The sequence below is a fragment of the Mixophyes fleayi genome, chromosome 3, assembly GCF_038048845.1.
Source record: "Mixophyes fleayi isolate aMixFle1 chromosome 3, aMixFle1.hap1, whole genome shotgun sequence".
Lineage (NCBI taxonomy): Eukaryota > Metazoa > Chordata > Amphibia > Anura > Limnodynastidae > Mixophyes > Mixophyes fleayi.
Genome location: NC_134404.1, coordinates 239,898,607 through 239,916,829, shown reverse-complemented (window position 1 = coordinate 239,916,829; position 18,223 = coordinate 239,898,607). Strand labels below are relative to the sequence as shown.

The 18,223-nt window shown below is 42.8% G+C and overlaps 1 protein-coding gene across 1 annotated transcript in view; it reads left to right on the top strand.

Moving 5' to 3' along the window:
• The window catches only part of COG2 (component of oligomeric golgi complex 2), a 152,992-nt gene that overhangs the window by 102,661 nt on the left and 32,108 nt on the right, over positions 1-18,223 (top strand). The window contains exons 13-15 of the mRNA XM_075203350.1: positions 7,577-7,774; positions 9,022-9,094; positions 10,536-10,678. Coding sequence (XP_075059451.1) covers positions 7,577-7,774; positions 9,022-9,094; positions 10,536-10,678 — 414 coding nt within the window. The remainder of the gene's footprint in view (positions 1-7,576; positions 7,775-9,021; positions 9,095-10,535; positions 10,679-18,223) is intronic.

Genomic DNA, 18,223 nt, shown 5'->3' with positions numbered 1-18,223 from the left:
TTAATTATTGAATTGAGGTGTTTCAATCAGACCTGTTGCCAGAAGTGTATAAAATCAAGCACCTAGCAATGCAGTCTCCATTTGCAAACATTTGTGATACAGAATGGGTCGTTTTGAAGAGCTCAGTGATGTCAAGTGCGGTACTGTCCTAGGATGCCACCTTTGTAATAAGACTCTGAAATTTAATCCATGCTGGATATTCCACGGTCAACTGTAAGTGATATTATTAGAAAGTGGAAGCATTTAGGAACAACTGCAACTAGGCCACGAAGCAGAAGACCACGTAAAATAAACGACTGCTAAGGCGCATGGTGCTTAAAAGTCGTCAACGTACTGCTGATTTCATAGCTGAAGAGTTCCTAACTTCCACTGGCATTAATGTAAGCACAAAAACTGTGCAGCGGGAGCTTAATGGAATGTGTTTCCATGGCCGAACAGCTGCATGCAAGCTTCATATCACCAAGACCAATGCCAAACGTCGGATGGATTGGTGTAAGGCACACAGACACTGGACTGTGGAGCAGTGGAAACATGTTCTGTGGAGTGACGATTCACGCTTCTCTGTTTGGCAGTCAGATGGTCGAGTCTGGGTTTGGCGGATGCCAGGAGAGTATTACCTGCTTGACTGCATTTTGCCGACTGTGAGGTTTGGTGGAGGAGGGATAATGGTATTGGGCTGTTTTTCAGGGTTTGGGCTAAGCCCCTTATCTCCAGTGAAGGGCCATTGTAATGCCTCAGCATACAAAGTCATTTTTTTGGACAATGCTATGCTTCCAACTTTGTGGCAACAGTTTGGAGAAGGCCCTTTTCTATTCCAACATGACTCTGCCCCAGTGCACAAAGCAAGGACTACAAAAACATGGTTTAATGAGTTCGGTGTGGAAGAACTTGACTGGCTTGCACAGAGCCCTGACCTCCACCCCATTGAACACCTTTGGAATGAACAGGAACTGTAAAAGCGAACCAGGCCCTCTCATCCAACATCAGTGCCTGACCTCATAAATGCTCTACAGAATGAATGGGCTCAAATTCCCACAGAAACACTCCCAACATCTTGTGGAAAGCCTTCCAAGAAGAGTGGAAGCTGTTATCTCTGCAAAAGGGAGACCAAGTCCATATTAAAGTATATGTATTTGAATACAATGTCATTACAGTCCCTGGTGTAATGGTCAACAAGCATCCAAATACTTTTGTCCATATAGTGTATGAACTATAGGCGTTTTGTTAAGGAAAGTCTCTCAGTTTAGAGGAATTTTATTTAATTAAAATGTAAAGGCATTCATATTGAACAGTTTGTTTAATAATTACTCAGGGAGGAAGTGCCTAATGTTTTTTTTTTCAGTTAGCAACTTTTGTTTCTTTGCATTGTCAAAATAGGATGCTAATACATATTTTATTACTACGGATGAGCGGACTCGGATTCTGGCAATCCGAACCCCCCCGAACAGTGCGCATCCGAGTCCGATCCGAGCACTGTTCGGGTATTCCCGCCGATGGCCAAACTGAAAACGAGGCTGAACGTCAGGATCCTGCCGTTGGATCTCACGAGATTTAGATTTATATTCCCCGCTTGCCGCCGGAATCTTCACTCGGGCGTTGATCAGGGAAGAGTGTGTTAGGTGGTCCACTGTCCTGCTCTTTCTCGTGCTGTGCTGTGCTGTGTCCTGCTCAGTCCAGGTGTGCTGTGTCCTGTGCTCTGTCCTGCTGAGTTCAGTGGTGCTGTGTCCTGTGCTCTGTCCTGCTGAGTCCAGTGGTGCTGTGTCCTGTGCAATCTATAACTACGTTCACTGTTTTTGCAGTATTAAAAAATAGGTACTGCAATCTCAAACTTCGTTCACTCTTTCTGCTGTACCAAAAAATAGGTACTGCAATCTCAAACTACGTTCACTGTTCCTGCAGTACAAAAAAATAGGTACTGCAATCTCAAACTATGTTCACTGTTCCTGCAGTACAAAAAAATAGGTACTGCTGTATAACTCCAGTCCAGTGGTACTCTCCTGTGCCGCATATAATTTTTAAAGGCTTTGCCGAGTGTGTGTGGTTTAGGGGTACGCTCTCTTGTGCTGCATATAATGGAGTACAAAAATTTGGAGGATAAAGTAGGGAAAGATCAAGAACCACTTCCTCCTAATGCTGAAGCTGCTCCCACTAGTCATGACATAGACAATGAAATGGCATCAACGTCGTCTGTCAAGGCCGATGCCCAATCTCATAGAGGGCATGTAAAATCCAAAAACCCAAAGTTCACAAAAATTAGCAAAAAAAGAAAATTAAAATCATCTGAGGAGAAACGTAAACTTGCCAATATGTCATTTACGACACGGAGTGGCAGGGAACGGCTTAGGCCCTGGCCCGTGTTCAGGACTAGTGGTTCAGCTTCACCCAAGGATCTAAGCCCCCCCCCCTCCCCCCTCAAAAATTTTTAAGAGAGTTAAGCTGTCATCAACAACACAGCAAACAACTCTGCCTTCTAAACAAATGGCATCACAAATCCCCAAGGTGAGTCCAAGGGTGTTGGTGGTTGCGAAGCCTGACCTTCCCATCACTGTACGGGAAGAGGTGGCTCCTTCCACCATTTGCAGCACGCCCTCTGCATATGCTGGAAGGATCACCCACAGTGCAGATCCAGATTTGGATAATGAAGGTGTCAATGTTGTACATCAGGAGGAGGATATTGATGTAGCTGGCACTGAGGAGGAACTTGACGAGGAGGATGCTGATGTGGTTATCTTAAATGAGTCACCAGGGGGGGAAACAGTTGTTGTCCATGGGAGGAAAAAGCCCATCGTCATGCCTGGGCAGAAGACCAAAAAATCCACCTCTTCGGTCTGGAATTATTTCTATCCCAAACCGGACAACAATTGTATTGCCATATGTACCTTATGTAAAGCTGCAATAAGCAGGGGTAAGGATCTTGGCCACCTAGGGACATCCTCCCTTATATGTCACCTGAAGAACCTTCATAATTCAGGTTTTAGTTCAGGGACTGTGGCTAGGACTGTCAGCAGTCCAGGGACACCTAAATCCCTTGCTGCCGTTGTATCCACACCAGCAACATCCTCCTCGTCAATTTCCTTCTCGATTGGAGATAGTCCTGTAGGCCATGTCACTGGCATGACTGGGTCCTCTTCAATCCGGTATTCTTCCGGAGGATCCTGTAGCGCTACACCTACTACTGCTGCTGCTGCTGTTGCTGCTAGTAGTCGGTCATCTTCCCAGAGGGGAAGTCATAAGACGTTACGTCTTTCACTAAACAATTGACCGTACAACAGTCGTTTGCCATGAGCACGAAGTACGACAGTAGTCATCCTATGGCAAAGCGAATAACTGCGTCCTTAATAGCTCTGTTGGTGTTAGATGTGCGTCCGTGTCCGCCATCAGTGGATTGGGATTTAGACAGTTGATGGAGGTATTGTGTCCCCGGTACCAAATCCCGTCAAGATTTCACTTCACTAGGCAGGCGATACCCGGGATGTACAAAGAAGTACGAAAAAGTGTCCTCGGTGCTCTTAAAAATGTGGTTGTAACCACTGACATGTGGACAAGTGCTTCAGGGCAAACTAAGGACTATATGACTGTGACAGCCCACTGGGTAGATGCATTGCCTTCCGCAGCATCAGTAGCAGCATCTCCAAAACGCCTGCTCGTTCCAAGGCAGGCAACGTTGTGTATCACCGGTTTTAGTAAGAGTCACAACGCTGACAACCTCTTAGAGAAACTGAGGGAAATAATCTCGCAGTGGCTTACCCCACTTACACTCTCCTGGGGATTTGTGGTGTCTGACAACGCCAGTAACATTGTGCGGTCATTACATATGGGCAATTTTCAACACGTGCCATGTTTTGCCCACACAATAAATTTGGTGGTGCAGCATTACCTGAAAAGTGACAGGGGGGTGCAGGATATGCTTGCGGTGGCCCGCAAAATTGCTGGACACTTTCGGCATTCTGCCACTGCCTACCGCAGACTCGAGCAACATCAGAAAAGCCTGAACCTGCCCTGCCATTACCTCAAACAAGAGGTTGTGACGCGCTGGAACTCCATCCTCTATATGCTGCAGAGGATGGAGGAGCAGCAAAAGGCCATTCAAGCCTACACAGCCACCTACGACATAGGCAAAGGAGTGGGGATGCGCCTGAGTCAAGCGCAGTGGAGACTGATTTCCATGTTGTGCAAGGTTCTCCAGTCGTTTGAACTTGCCACACGAGAAGTCCGTTCCGACACTGCCAGCTTGAGTCAGGTGATTCCCCTGATCAGGCTGTTGCAGAAGCAGCTGGAGAAAGTGAGGGAGGAGCTGGTAAAGCATTGCGATTCCACAAAGCATGTAGCTCTTGTGGATGAAGCCCTTCGTACGCTTTGCCAGGATCCGAGGGTGGTCACTCTTTTAAAGTCAGAGGAATACATTCTGGCCACCGTGCTCGATCCTCGGTTTAAAGCGTATGTTGCATCTCTGTTTCCGGCGGACACAAGTCTACAGCGGTGCAAAGACCTGCTGGTCAGGAGATTGTCATCTGAAGAGGACCGTGACATGGCAACAGCTCCTCCTTCATTTTCTTCCACACCTGTGGCTGTGAGGAGAAACAGCTGAGATTTCCGAAACGCTGGCGGGGATGCAGACAACATCTGGTCCGGACTGAAGGACCTGCCAACCATTGCTGACATGTCTACTGTCGCTGCATTGGATGCTGTCACCATTGAAAAAATGGTGGAGGATTACTTTGCTGACACCATCCAAGTAGACATGTCAGACAGTCCTTACTTTTACTGGCAGGAAAAAAAGGCAGTTTGGAAGCCCCTGTACAAACTGGCTCTATTTTACCTGAGTTGTCCTCCCTCCAGTGTGTACTCGGAAAGAGTTTTTAGTGCAGCGGGGAACCTGGTCAGTGAGCGGCGAAGGAGGTTGCTTCCGCAAAATATTGAGAAGATGATGTTCATAAAAATGAATTATCAATTCTTCAATCAATTCGAGCAATGGCCTCCAGAGACTACAGAGGGACCTGTGATTGTGGAGTCCAGCGGGGATGAATTGATAATGTGTGAGGATGAGGAAGTACACACTGAAGGGGGCGAGGAATATGAGGATGAGGACGACATCTTGCCTCAGTAGAGCCAGTTTAGTTAGTACAGGGAGAGATGAATAGCTTTTTTTGTGTGGGGGCCCAAACAAACCAATCATTTCAGCCACAGTTTTGTAGGCCCTGTCGCTGAAATGATTGGTTTGTTAAAGTGCGCATGTCCTATTTCAACAACATATGGGTGTGTGGGAGGGCCCAAGGACAATTCCATCTTGCACCTCTTTTTTTGCCATTATGTGCTCTTTGGGGCCTAGTTTTTCAAACTGCCATCCTGTCTGCCACTGCAGTGCCACTCCTAGATGGGCCACGTGTTTGTGCCGCCCACTTGTGTCGCTTAGCTTAGACATCCAGCTACATCAGTGCAACCTTTTGGACTAAAAACAATATTGTGAGGTGTTCAGAATAGACTGGAAAATAGTGGAAATGAATGTTATTGAGGTTAATAATAATGTAGGAGTGAAGAAAAAAAAAAATGGATTTTAGCACTTTTTATGCTTTTTTGAAAAAAAATCAGAACCCAAAATGAGAACCAAAACCTTTAGTGGGGTGTTTTGGCAAAACCAATCCGAACCCAAAACCTCAAGCTATTCAGAGCCCAAAACACGAAAAGTGGCCGGTGCACACCCCTATTTATTACCCATTTTTAATACCCCCATGTCTTTTACTTTATTTTGTGGTCAGATTCCTTCAGTCCCCATACTTCTTCCGCAAGGCTTGAGTGGGCCCTTTTTTTTCCCAGGGGTCAGGTGAAGTCTTCCCCTGGCACTGGAGTCTTCAGCCATCCCCCCACCCTCATAAGGATATGGGGGGGGTGACCTTATGTGCATGATCCAGGATGATCCTCATTCAAGATATGTGAATTAACCTGGGGGTAGATTTAGTATACCCTCTATAAAGGAAAATGAGCTGCTGATCATAGCAACCAATCAGATAAAATTTTATAGATTGTACTAGATGAATGATTGCTAGAATCGAATTGGTTGCTATGGGCGATACCTCCACTTTTCCTTTTTAGAAGTTTTAGTAAATCTACATAAATAGACAGGGGGCTGGTTATCCCCTGCTAACCTGTGTATGTAAACTGAAGGCAAGGCAGAAATGCAACCTAAAATGGGTTTGTGTTTACAGCTCTGTTAGGACCCAAGAAGCCATCATCTGCTTTATTTAATCACTTAATTTGGAAAGCTTATTTCACCTGTGAAAAGGGCCACTGTTCTAAACTTTTTTGTTTTACTTTTCACCGCCATGACTTCTCTGTTCTGAGTTTTGTCATCAGCTGCTTACTCTAGTGTCAGTTATCAGCCATTTATATGCTCTTTCAATGATGTAGCATAACAAGTCGTCAATTTCAGACCTTCATTCAGAGGGTGCTATTAGTACAGTGTTACACTTTCTGTCTTCCATGGCATCCTTGTGCATTTTGGATTCTTTATTTATAGTGCACAAAGAGCAATGCAAAGATAATAGATAAGCCTCTTTTGCTTTATGGATCTGCTTTCTCATAGATTATGCTTACTCTGTTTGGGATAAGTTCTCTTCTCTTCAAAATCATTGCACACGTTACTAGGGCTTTCTGAATGTCCTGGGAATTTTGTTACTAGAATATGTTTGACTCTATCATGATGATACATATTTTTTAACCAGTAGCACTAACTTAAAACCAATCAAACTGTGCTGAAATTCTGTCAGTGATTGCTGTCAAAAGTACCAGGTCTGCTTATACAGAAAGGTTGGTTTACAGCTCCTTTAATAAATGATGTAAATCTGCTACATTTGCCCATCACTGCTTGTCATCGCTTACTTTCTGTGCAGTTAGTAATTATTTTTTTTATCAACATACATAAGAATATCTCACCCACAATTTCCAGTAGTGTATTACACTTACTTGTTTGAAGGAACGAATTTGAGATCAGAAATTTCCACCTATGTTCTGCAATGTTTTTGCTACATATGGTACAATATAATTAATCATTTGCTTTATCACTTCTACAGACCATTTGGTCTGTAGAAGTGATAAAGCAAATGACCATTGCACTTAACAATGGTCAGCAGTGAACTTTATTTACTGCAAGGTAAGGCACCCAGTTTGTCTAAATTTGTTTCTGTAGGAGAAGGACTTTTCCCCAAGTTAAGTAGCTTACATAACGTGTGAATTTCTCTGCATGAAAATAAAAGTGGGAGCTGCCTTATCAGAGGTTCATCCTTGATAAAGTAAAACAGTATGCATGACTGTATAATCACATAGATTGCCAAAAATGATCATGTTTTTTTTTCGCTTCACTTTATATTTGAGATGTATATCAACTTTTTTTTCCCTTTTTTTTAACCAATGTTTCCATATAATATAATCACTTTTATAGCCACCTTTTCTGTTTAAATTTTGGTGGTTCACATTGTTACATAATAAAGAGAAATATGTTTCCAGAACTACTAAACTTTGTGAGTCCTTCTCTGTTTATTGCCTTTTCTCAATGTTTACTCTTTGTGATTTGGATATCTAGTTGTCATCCCATGCCACATCGGAAAGCTGTGTAAATGAGAGTAAAAGTTTGCTGCCATCTATTAGCAAAGATTTAGCTCACTCATATGTGGCTGCTGAAGACCAAGCAAGTGGATCATCACCAGTGGCTCAACCTTTCATTCTGTCAACACGTCAACTAATACATATTGTTACAGATGTGGATAAACTAATTGATCAGGTAAGAAGAAAATAATTTATGACTATAAGTGATGGTTTTCAGGCATGATGCTATGACGTTTTTCTCCCATTAAAGAATCTGCCATTGCATAATAAATAAATAGTGACTCATAGGGGCAGATAAGAACAAGGCAGGATGTGCACTATTACCGTTTTTACGGTAATATATGCGTATTATTACTGTTACTACGGTAATTTCAATGCTGATTGTTGCTCGAAGTTCTGTGAGCCGTGAGCAAAAATCTGCATAACAATTATCAGAGTAACGGTAATAATATGCTGCCTGTGTTGTTCTAAAGAACAACGTGGGGAATTGAATCTGCCCATAATAATGTCTCTCAGTGTCTCATCAATGAGGAAATACCAAGCTTGAAATTTTCAGATTTAGCACTCCCTGTGTGTTACATCTTGAAAAAGCTGCACATTCTAGTACGTTAGAAGCACAAAAGAAAAAGTGTATATATTGAATTGTACACATCAAAACTGGCATTTACATCAAACGTAACAAGTGTGTGTACTTATTCCCCGCAATAGTGTAGAAATGCATAGTTATCGTAAATAGTAGTAGTAAATACAAAAGTGGCCCTACCCTATTTACACAATGTAATGAAGTGTCATATACACAAGAGAATATTGACTGTTATCAAATTATGCGAAAGTCACATTTTAAATATAATTTGTATGCATTTATGGTGTACATGTGCAGTATAGAAATGAGTATCTTACGCGAAAACAAATATATGTAAATCCAACTCTTAATGAGTCACATTTTATATTTGCAAACTTTTGGCCTGCTCATTTGTTTGTTTGTTTTTGGTTGATCAGGGTCCTTCCCTTAAGTTAGAGCATTTTTACTACATCACAGAATGACAAAACAAAGTCATAAAGTCATATCATAAGCTACATTATTATTATTTTTTTATATTAAAAATCTGCTGAAGACCAGTTGAAAGTTAACACATTTACTACGGTCTGTCTAAGTTATATTGATGTAAATGGTGACATTACAGTTTTAGAGAATCACTGTATAAAATGTTACTCATGATAATGCTAAGTGTACTAAGACCATGGGATATGATGATCTCCTTCTATTACCGCACATTTCATTGTTTTATTTAATGCTGTGTCTTTTGACTTCCATATACTGTCAAATTATTAAATACTTCCACATTGCTGAAGTTAAACAATGAGCATTTCATAGTTTTTAACAATGACAAAAAAAAAGATATTTTTTTTTTTGTTTTCTAGTTGCCAGAATTAATTGAAGTAACTAAAGTGAAACTTGGTTTAATAGGCTTTAAGAACATGGCAATTATAACGGGTAAGATTTTCATACTGTTGTTTCATGCATTCGTTTTTTAAAGTAACCCTACACAAAGCAAAGGCATCCATATTGTGAGCTGAACCAGTATGCAGACTATAACTTTGCTAGGAAAAAGGTGAAATCACTGAGCGTCTTCCTGATTAACAGTGGTGAGGCCTGTTTTTTTAGGTACTGGTTTTTAGTTAATTGAGAGACTGCATTCTCATGAATATGAGTTCACCCGACAGCATAGCTGCATTTAATGTTGTCATGTGTTGAATAAAAACATAAAAGTCTATTGTCCCTATAAACCAAATAAATAGAATAACATGTTTTGTGGTATATAAGTTACAAGTTATAAAATGATTGTGTGGGAAATCAATGGAAATGTTAAATTTGGGTGTTTTGCCCCTTTTTCATAAGACATGTGAAAAAAGTTTGTAAAACCACCTTTAGCATGAATAAGCAGTAATCATTTCCTGTATGAGTTTATCAATTTTCTTTATCGTGTTTCAGAAATTTTGGCTTAAAATGCTGCTTCACTTTATTGATGTCTGAGGACATTTATTTATGTACAGCTTTCTAAAGGTCCTGCCACAGCATCACAGTGGATTCGAGTTTTGGACTTTCTTTGCCTTTTCAAAAACCTTTGTTATTATTTTTCAGCCATTCAGCTTTTTTTATTTGCTAGTGTGCTTAGGATCATTGTCCTCTTGCAGGATCTAATTTCTGCCAAGCTTTAATTGTCAGACAGATGGCCTCATATATTTTGGTATAAAGAGGAGTTCACAATGTTCTCAATGATGGTAGGCATACAGGTCTTGCAAAACCTAAACCTAAAACCCCTCTCTCTATCACTGTGATTTATGGTTAGTATGAGGTTCTTGTGGTGATATCCGTTTTTTCATCTGACATGTTGTTGTGCATTAAGGGTAAATATCTTCACTTTGGTCTTGTTTATCCAAAGGTCATTGTACCAGAAGTCTTGTGTTTCATTCAACTTTGCAAGCCTAAGCCGTACTGTGATGTTTGTTTTTAGTTTGAGAGAAGTGGTTTTCTCCTGGCTGCTTTCATTTTCACACATTGCTTCTTCGTGTTCCCTTATTTTTGTTAAATAAATAATGTCAAAGTAAACTTGTTACTTGTTATTTGTCACATGTGATTAGATTTATCAAATTGTAGGACTTGATGAGGACTAGTTGATTGGTAATTATTTCCTGATGTAAAAACACAGATTTTTCAAAGAGGGTGTACTTTCTTTTCACGTTACTGTACATAGTAAAAAAATATATATATTATATGCTACCAAATAAAAGCACTATCTGTCCCAAAAACAATATCGACAATCTTTGGTAGACTCAGAGCGGAAATCTGGTTATAATAACAACCATGTATTGATTTTTATTGCAGAATGTTAATAGTTTAATTTTAATACTAATTTGAATACCTATTTTCCTAGGAGCTTTGGAGGACATATTCAGCTCTTTATCAACACCTTTATTGGTCATAAATAACAAAATCTCCCTGGACCTTAGTGAATCCTGCTTGGCATACTTGAAAAGTGCTCTGGAAGTCCCTAGGCTTTACAGAAGGACAAACAAAGTTAGTATGACTTTATCTAAAACTATGCTGTCGAAGTGTGCTGTTTTAGAATTACATATCTCCCAACTCTACCTCTTTAAAAACGTAGCATGTTGGCAGCAGGTAAAGGTCAACTGGTCCATCTAGTCTTTATATTTTGCTCATTAATTACCGTATTTTTCGCTCCATAAGACGCACTTTTTCCCCCCAGAAAAGTGGGGGGAAAAGTGTGCACGTCTTATGGAGCGAATACTAAAAAAAAAAAGCCTTGTACCGATCCTTAATCGAGAAGTGGCTGAACGAGCGGTTGTGAAGTAAAAGTCAGCGGCACCACATCACTCGCATGCGCACGCGCGCACTTACCACTGGAGAATCGAGACATCCGCCCGGCAGCAAGGCGCTTGAGCGTCCCCACGGCAAGACCTAGATTTTGGAGAAATCGGTGATCTACTGGCACGTCTACTACACAGACGCCGAACTGGCACAATTATATCCTGGGAACTACAAGTTTGGTGTTTGCTCCCGGAGCGGAGAGTCGGCTGTGCTGTTTTTGATTGATTGCACGGAGTTGTGGATTACGCTATTACAGACCATTATACGGGACAGTTCATCGGACCAGGTCTGTTTATGTTAACCGCATCAGCGGTGAGAGAAGTGATGTTTTTGCAATAAACCTTATTGTTTGGATTGATGGTCAGTACATTTTCCATGCCTATATGTTCTACTCATTGAAGGGGACTTTATACTGAGTAGAGGGAATCCCTTATTCGCTTTATATTTGCTCTATTGGTGTGGCCACACCGTTCTTTTCAATTATTCTTATTGTTCCCTATCGGGATATTGGAGATTATTGTCCACACAGTAGGGACATTGGACTCTCTTTCAATATATACTTTTGGGCTCATTTATCATGATCACGCATTATTTTAGTAGTTCTCTTTTTCCTGTTTTCCTCCTCTAAAAACTAGGTGCGTCTTATGGAGCGAAAAATACAGTATATACTACATGTACAACACTTGTTGACATTGGGATCAGTAATATCCTTACCATAGTTCCACATTATAATTCTATTTAAGGTCCAATGCATGAAAGTGCCACATACCTCAGAGTTTATCTGATGAGTCTTATTTGTGAGCCTAATGTGGTTAATTATACAATGTCTTAATATTAAACATTTTTTTTTTTTCTTGTATTGTTGAAAATCTGTCACAAATAACTACCTTGTATGGAATCTATTTCCACAACACTTGTGTCATACAAAGTTTAATGGTATTATGTATGTTATATGAAAATATAAGATTTGTCTACTTGCGTTAAATCTGATGTCATCTGGAAGACACTGCTTCTCAATGGGGTATATAGGTAGCTGCAGAGCTTTGCACTTAATTTAAAAGTAAAATAAGGACTCTTCCCCTCTATATATATCCCCGCACCTGCTGACAGTCACCAGTTTATAGCTAACAAATCCCAGAAAAGTCACAATCAGGATAACAAAAAACAATAATAACTGAATGTAGAGTTTGCAGTGTCCCCAGATGACATCAGAGAAATGGATTTACCGTATGTGGATGAATTAGCAGAGCTCACAAGGGTAATGTCTCACCGTGAGGTAAGCCAAACTTCTACTTTTGTAGAAGGTTGGCTCTACACATGTCAGATACACAGTTAGGACTGTCCTCTTCTGTGGCGTCCTAAGTTGAATCATCTCTAGCACAATCCCTTGCGGTTTCGTCTCGGGGTTTAATTGCGGCTACTTCCTCACTGGGACGTTTACTGAATGCGGCTAGGAGACCGTCTCATAAGCGTCATGCCTCTCAGGGAGCTAGGGATTTTATGTCCACTTCAGAGGTTTCATTAGAGGAAGAAGGTGAAGTTCACCAAGGTTCGGGGGTGGAGGATTTGGCCAGTGGGGAAGATTCATCCACAGTGCAGGTGTAGAAAACCTGGTCTTGTGGGTGCGCCAGACTTTAGGCTTCACTAACCCAGAGGTATCCCGGGAGACTGGTTTTTCTCTGTTTAAAAGACAGATGAAACAACTTTTTTCCTTTCCTCCTTCGGCTGAATTAATGCAAATAATTTCAGACGCCTGGAAGAAGCCTGATCTGTGTTTTTCCAGGCCAGCGAAGTTTAAAGCGCTCTACCCTCTTCCAGCTGAAGATTGTGACAAATGGGAGGCACTTCCAAGGGTGGACCCTCCCATAGCCAGGTTGACTAGAACAACCACTTTACCAGTTGAGGGTGTTATTTCCCTTAAAGATGCCACAGACAAAAAATTTGATATTTTTATTTGCTCTGGTCGGCTTATGAAGCAGCTGGTAGTGTTTTCAAGCCGGCCATGTCCACGGGCTGAATCAATAAGGCTATCCAAGCATTGGCAGAGCAGTTGTCAAATGGTCTCAGGGATGAAACCCCTAGTGACGAATTATTGGTGCTCTCTAATCATATTAGAGAGGCTTCAGAGTTTGTAGGGCAGGCTTCATTGGAAGTTCATTCTCTCGCTGCTAAGCTCCCGGCATTAGTTATAGCAGCAAGACATTCTCTATGGTTGCGTTCTTGGTCCGCAAATGCGGATTCCAAGCGCACCTTGAGGCGGTTCCTTTTGATGGTGCCTCCCTCTTTGGAGCTAGATGGCACAAGATCATTTTGGAGGCTACGGGAGATAAGAGCCCTTTCTTGCCTGTGTCTCAAACCAGGCCTAGACAGCCTAGGTTTAGTCCTTTCGGCCCTTCCAGAGATCCAGAGCATCTCCTGCTAGGGGGCAGTACAATTCAAATGCCCCCACTAGGGGAGGGTACCGTAGGGGTCGGGAACCCTCACATAGGAGACATCCTAAGCCAGCAGAGTCGGCGTCAGCATGACGTGACCTCCATACACTGAGCTGTGGTGGGGGCACGTCTTCTGCTTTTTCGGGACAGATGGCTGGAATCATCATTAGACGCATGGATCAAGGGCATTGTCACAAGAGGGTACGTCATAGACTTGCCTCAGTTTCCTCGTTGCCTGTTTTTCACCACAGGGCTTCCAGCCTACGTTATTTCGTGCAAGGCCCTGCAGATAGCGATCCAGAACTTGCAAAGAAGTTTGGGGTTTTACTCAAACATTTTCCTAGTCCGAAAGGCAGACGGCTCTTTCAGACCAATTTTCAATTTAAAGTCTCTGAACTTACAAGTCAGAGTCAGGGGATTCAAGATGGAATCTCTCAGGTCAGTGATTGCAGCTATGGAACAGAGAGAGTTTTTAGCTTCCCTAGATATAAAGGACACTTACCTGCATATTACCATTTGGCAGGGCTATCAGTCCTTACTTCGCTTTGCAGTAAGGGAAAATTATTTCCAATTCAGGGCATTACCCTTCAGTCTAGAGACCGCCCTGAGGGTATTTACAAAGGAGATGGCAGTAATGGCGGCCCTTCTCCGCTTCAGGGGGTCATGGTAATTCCTTACTTGGACGACCTTCTGTTGAGGGCTCCATGGTTCTGGTCCTATCGCAACACATTCAGTTGGCCAGATCCTTCCTAGAGGAGCATGCCAAAGTCATCCCTAATCCAATCGCAGAAGATGCGCTTTCTAGGGTTATATTTCGACACCAAGTGTCAGAGAGTGTTCCTCCTGTATATCTAGATGCTTTCTCTCCAGTCCAGGGTCAGAGACCTCTTAAGCATGCGTCAGGTGTACCTGCTGCAATGCATGAGGCTGCTAGGGACTATGGTGTCAGTCTTCGAAGTAGTGCCTTATGCCCAGTTCCATTCGCGGACTCTGCAGTAGGAAATCCTACGCAAGTGGTCAGGCTCTCACTTACATCTGGACAGGCAGGTGATTATTCTATCATCTCAGGTCTGCCTGGCCTTCACTTCGTGGATGATTAAGTCACATCTGTCCCGGGGAGGATCTCTTCAGACCTGGAATTGGACCATTGTCAACACAGACGCAAGTCTGTCTAGTTGTGGGGGTCTCGCTGCAACCCTCAGATTCCAGGGTCAGTGGGATCCGCTGGAGTAAGCTCTTCCCATAAAATGTGTTAGAGCTACGAGCTATATACAGGGTGCTGGTACATGCTCAGGTGTTTCTGCGCGGAAAGCCAATCAGGGTCCAGTCGGACAATGCATCGGCAGTATCATATCTCAATCATCAGGTAGGTACATGCAGTGCCAGAGCCATGAGCGAAGCGTCCAGAATAATGCTGTGGGCAGAAAAACACATTCCAATTATATCAGCAATATTCGCCCCAGTTGTAGACAACTGGGAGGGTGATTATTTCAGCCGAAACAGAGTTCATCCGGGAGAATGGTCCCTTCATCCAGAGGCCTTCGATCTCCTGGTTTACCGCTGGGGTTGTCCAGAAATAGATCTGATGGCCTCGTGGTTGAACTTCAAGGTTCCTCTCTTTTGCTGAAAGACCAGGGACCCGTGGCGGGACTCATGGATGCTCTAATGATCCCTTGGCGGTTTCACTTAGTTTGTCTATTCCTTCCCCTTCCAATGATCCCAAAGGCTCTCAAGAACCTGAAGAGGGAACAGTTGAAGGCCATCTTAGTGGCTCCGGACTGACCGCGCCGAGCCTCAGACCTGCTAGGTATGGTAGTACCAGGCCAGACTTAGACATTCAGTGTCCCCTTCAGTGCCACTCGTTAGGTCAGCTGACTTTAACGGCGTGGCTATTGACTCCATGATTCTGAAGGCCAGGGGTTTTTCTACTAAAGTAGTTAAGACCATGATCAAGGCCAGGAAGCCTTCATCAGCGGCTAATTACAGATCATGGAAGACTTATGTTTTATGGTGTGAATCAAATCATTTTCACACTTCCCGTTTCAAGCTCTCTAGGTTGCTGGCCTTTCTTCAGGCGGGTTTGGACAAGGGGTTGTGCTTAGCCTTGTTGAAATCTTTTCAGCGTTGTCCATTTATTTCCAGCGTAAACTGGCTTCCCTCCCGGAAGTTCATACTTTCTTACAGAGTGTGCTTCATTTTTTGCCTTCATTTGTTCATCCTGTCGAGTCATGGGACCTGAATTTGGTTCTTCAGGCTTTGATTAAGGATCCTTTTGAGCCTTTACAGTCTGTCGAACTTCGTTTGCTTACTTGGAAGGTGGCTTTTCTTTTAGCGGTTTCTAAGTTGGAGGCTTTATCTTCTCCCCCCTTTTTGTTTTTTTATGAAGACAGGGTGGTGCTTCGCCAAGCCCTCTTTTGTCCCTAAGGTTGTTTCCCGTTTTCATTTAAATCAGGAAATTGTTGTCCCTGCCTTTCCTCAAAGTACTAGGTCACGGGATCAGTCTTTGTTGTTTTTGGATGTATTCAGGGCTTTTAAGTGCTATGTGGACCGCACAGCTGGTTTGCGCAAAACCACAGATTTTTTTTGTGCTTTATGACGAGAAGAAAAGAGATTGGCCTTCTTCTAAAGTCTCATTAGCTCAGTGGATTACCTCCACCATAAAGCTGGCTCATTCGAGGTCAGATAGACCGTTGCCAGGAGGTTTGTCAGCTCATCCCACTAGGGCTGTGGGTGCTTCCTGGGCGGCGCGTCATGGAGCTTCTGCTGAACAGCTGTGCCGTGCGGGTGCGGCTACGTGGACGTCTGTTCACACGTTTGTGAAATTCTATAGGTTATAGGACTTCGCATCACAGGATGCCAGCTTTGGCCGTAGGGTTCTGCGTTCAGCCGTGTCAGAGCAATCCCTCCCTTAGGGGACAGCTTTGGTAGGTCCCCTATGTATAGCAGTGTCCCCCAATTGGACGTAAGAGAAAATAGGATGTTTGTACTTACCGTAAAATCCCTTTCTCGTAGTCCATTGGGGACACTGTGCGCCCACCATTGCTCTGAATGTTGTATGGTTGACTGTGTTGTTATTAGTTAAATTAGTTAACCGCCTTTGGGCTTTGTTAGACATAAACTGAATATCCTTCCTGTGGGAGTGGTATAGCAGGGGTGGAGTGTCACTCACAGATTTAACTGTTTAAATGCCTGGACTCCTGATACCACCTACTATACCCCTAATGTATAGCAGTGGTAGTCAGCATCGATATGCTGACTACCACCGGCTTACTTGCTGGCCAACCCCTCTTTTGGGCATCATACAGGACTAGGAGTGAATCCGTCTTCCAAACACCAGCAGTTCTGGATACATATATCCTAAGCGATATGACTAAATCCACGAAACAAGACGAGATTATCTACTGAACCTTTTTGTTGAAAGGAAGGAATAACAATTTCCTGGTTAATATGTAACACTGAAATCACCTTCGGCCGGAAGGATGGAATAGTTCGTAGCACTGCCCTAGCTTCATAAAAGATTAGAAAAGGAGGCTTACATGACAGAGCCCCCAGCTCCGAGACCCTTCTTGATGAAGAAATTACAGGCAGAAAAACAGTCTTCCAGGTGAGATATTTCAATTTTGCAGAATGTAATGGCTAAAAAATATGTTGTTGCAGAACCGATAAAACGAGATTAAGGTTCCAAGATTCTATAGGAGTAACAAAAGGCATCTGGAGTCTAAGAATTTCCTGTAAAAAGCACCTCTGAAATATTAGCATGCTTCTTCTGAAAGAAGTTAGACAGAGCAGACACCTGGACCCTTAGAGAACTGAATCTTAGCCCATCGTCAAAACCATTATGGAGAAAAAATTGGAGACGGGACTAACTGAAGTCTGGAATCCTCTATGTTCACATCATAGTAAATAGGTCTTCTAAACTCTATGATTTAAAGCAGTGGAGGGTTTTCTAGCCCTTAAAGTCTGGATCAACCTTTCAAAGAACCCTTTAACCCTTAAAATCTAGTCATGCCTGCAAACTAGCATCGAGCTAAATCGTGGTGTAAGAACAGACCGTGAGAGAAGATCTTCTCTTAGTGGAAGACACCATCCTGGCTCGGCTGACATCCTTAGGATGTCCCCATATCAAGATTGTTTTGGCAAGTCTGATGCCACCAAGGTCTCCTGAGATCTTTCCTGCCTGGCATTCTGGAGAACCTGAGACAACATGGGTATTGGATGGAAGGCATATATTAGATTGAAATTCAAAGACACTGTGAGAGCATTCACCAGAATCACCTGAGGATCCCAGGTCCTTGAGCAAAATCTCTCTATTTTGTGGTTAACATGCGAGGCCATCATATCGACATCTGATCGTTCCCATCTTTTTAATATCTGATTGAAAATCTTTGGCTGGAGAGACCATACTTCTGGAAGGACTGTATTTCTGCTTGGAAAATCTGCCTCCCAATTCTCGATCCCTGGGATGTAGATGCTGAGTTAACCGGAACATGATGTCCAGAATCCTGAATGATTCCCTCATTGCCAGGGGGCTTTGAATGCCCTCCTGATGGTTTATATATGCCACAGCTGTGGCATATATAAACATATATGTGGCATTGTCTGATTGGATGTGAACTGGGCAAAGCACTACTTATAGCTCTGTGCTCTAATACATTTATTGGCAATTCTGATTCCTTCCTGGACTGGAAACCCTGATGAAGCGTCACAGCGCCCCAACCCGCATGGCTGGCATCCGTTGTTACAATGGTATAGGCCCAGATGCAAATAAGTCACCCCCTGTTCAGATGATCTCCCCTGATCA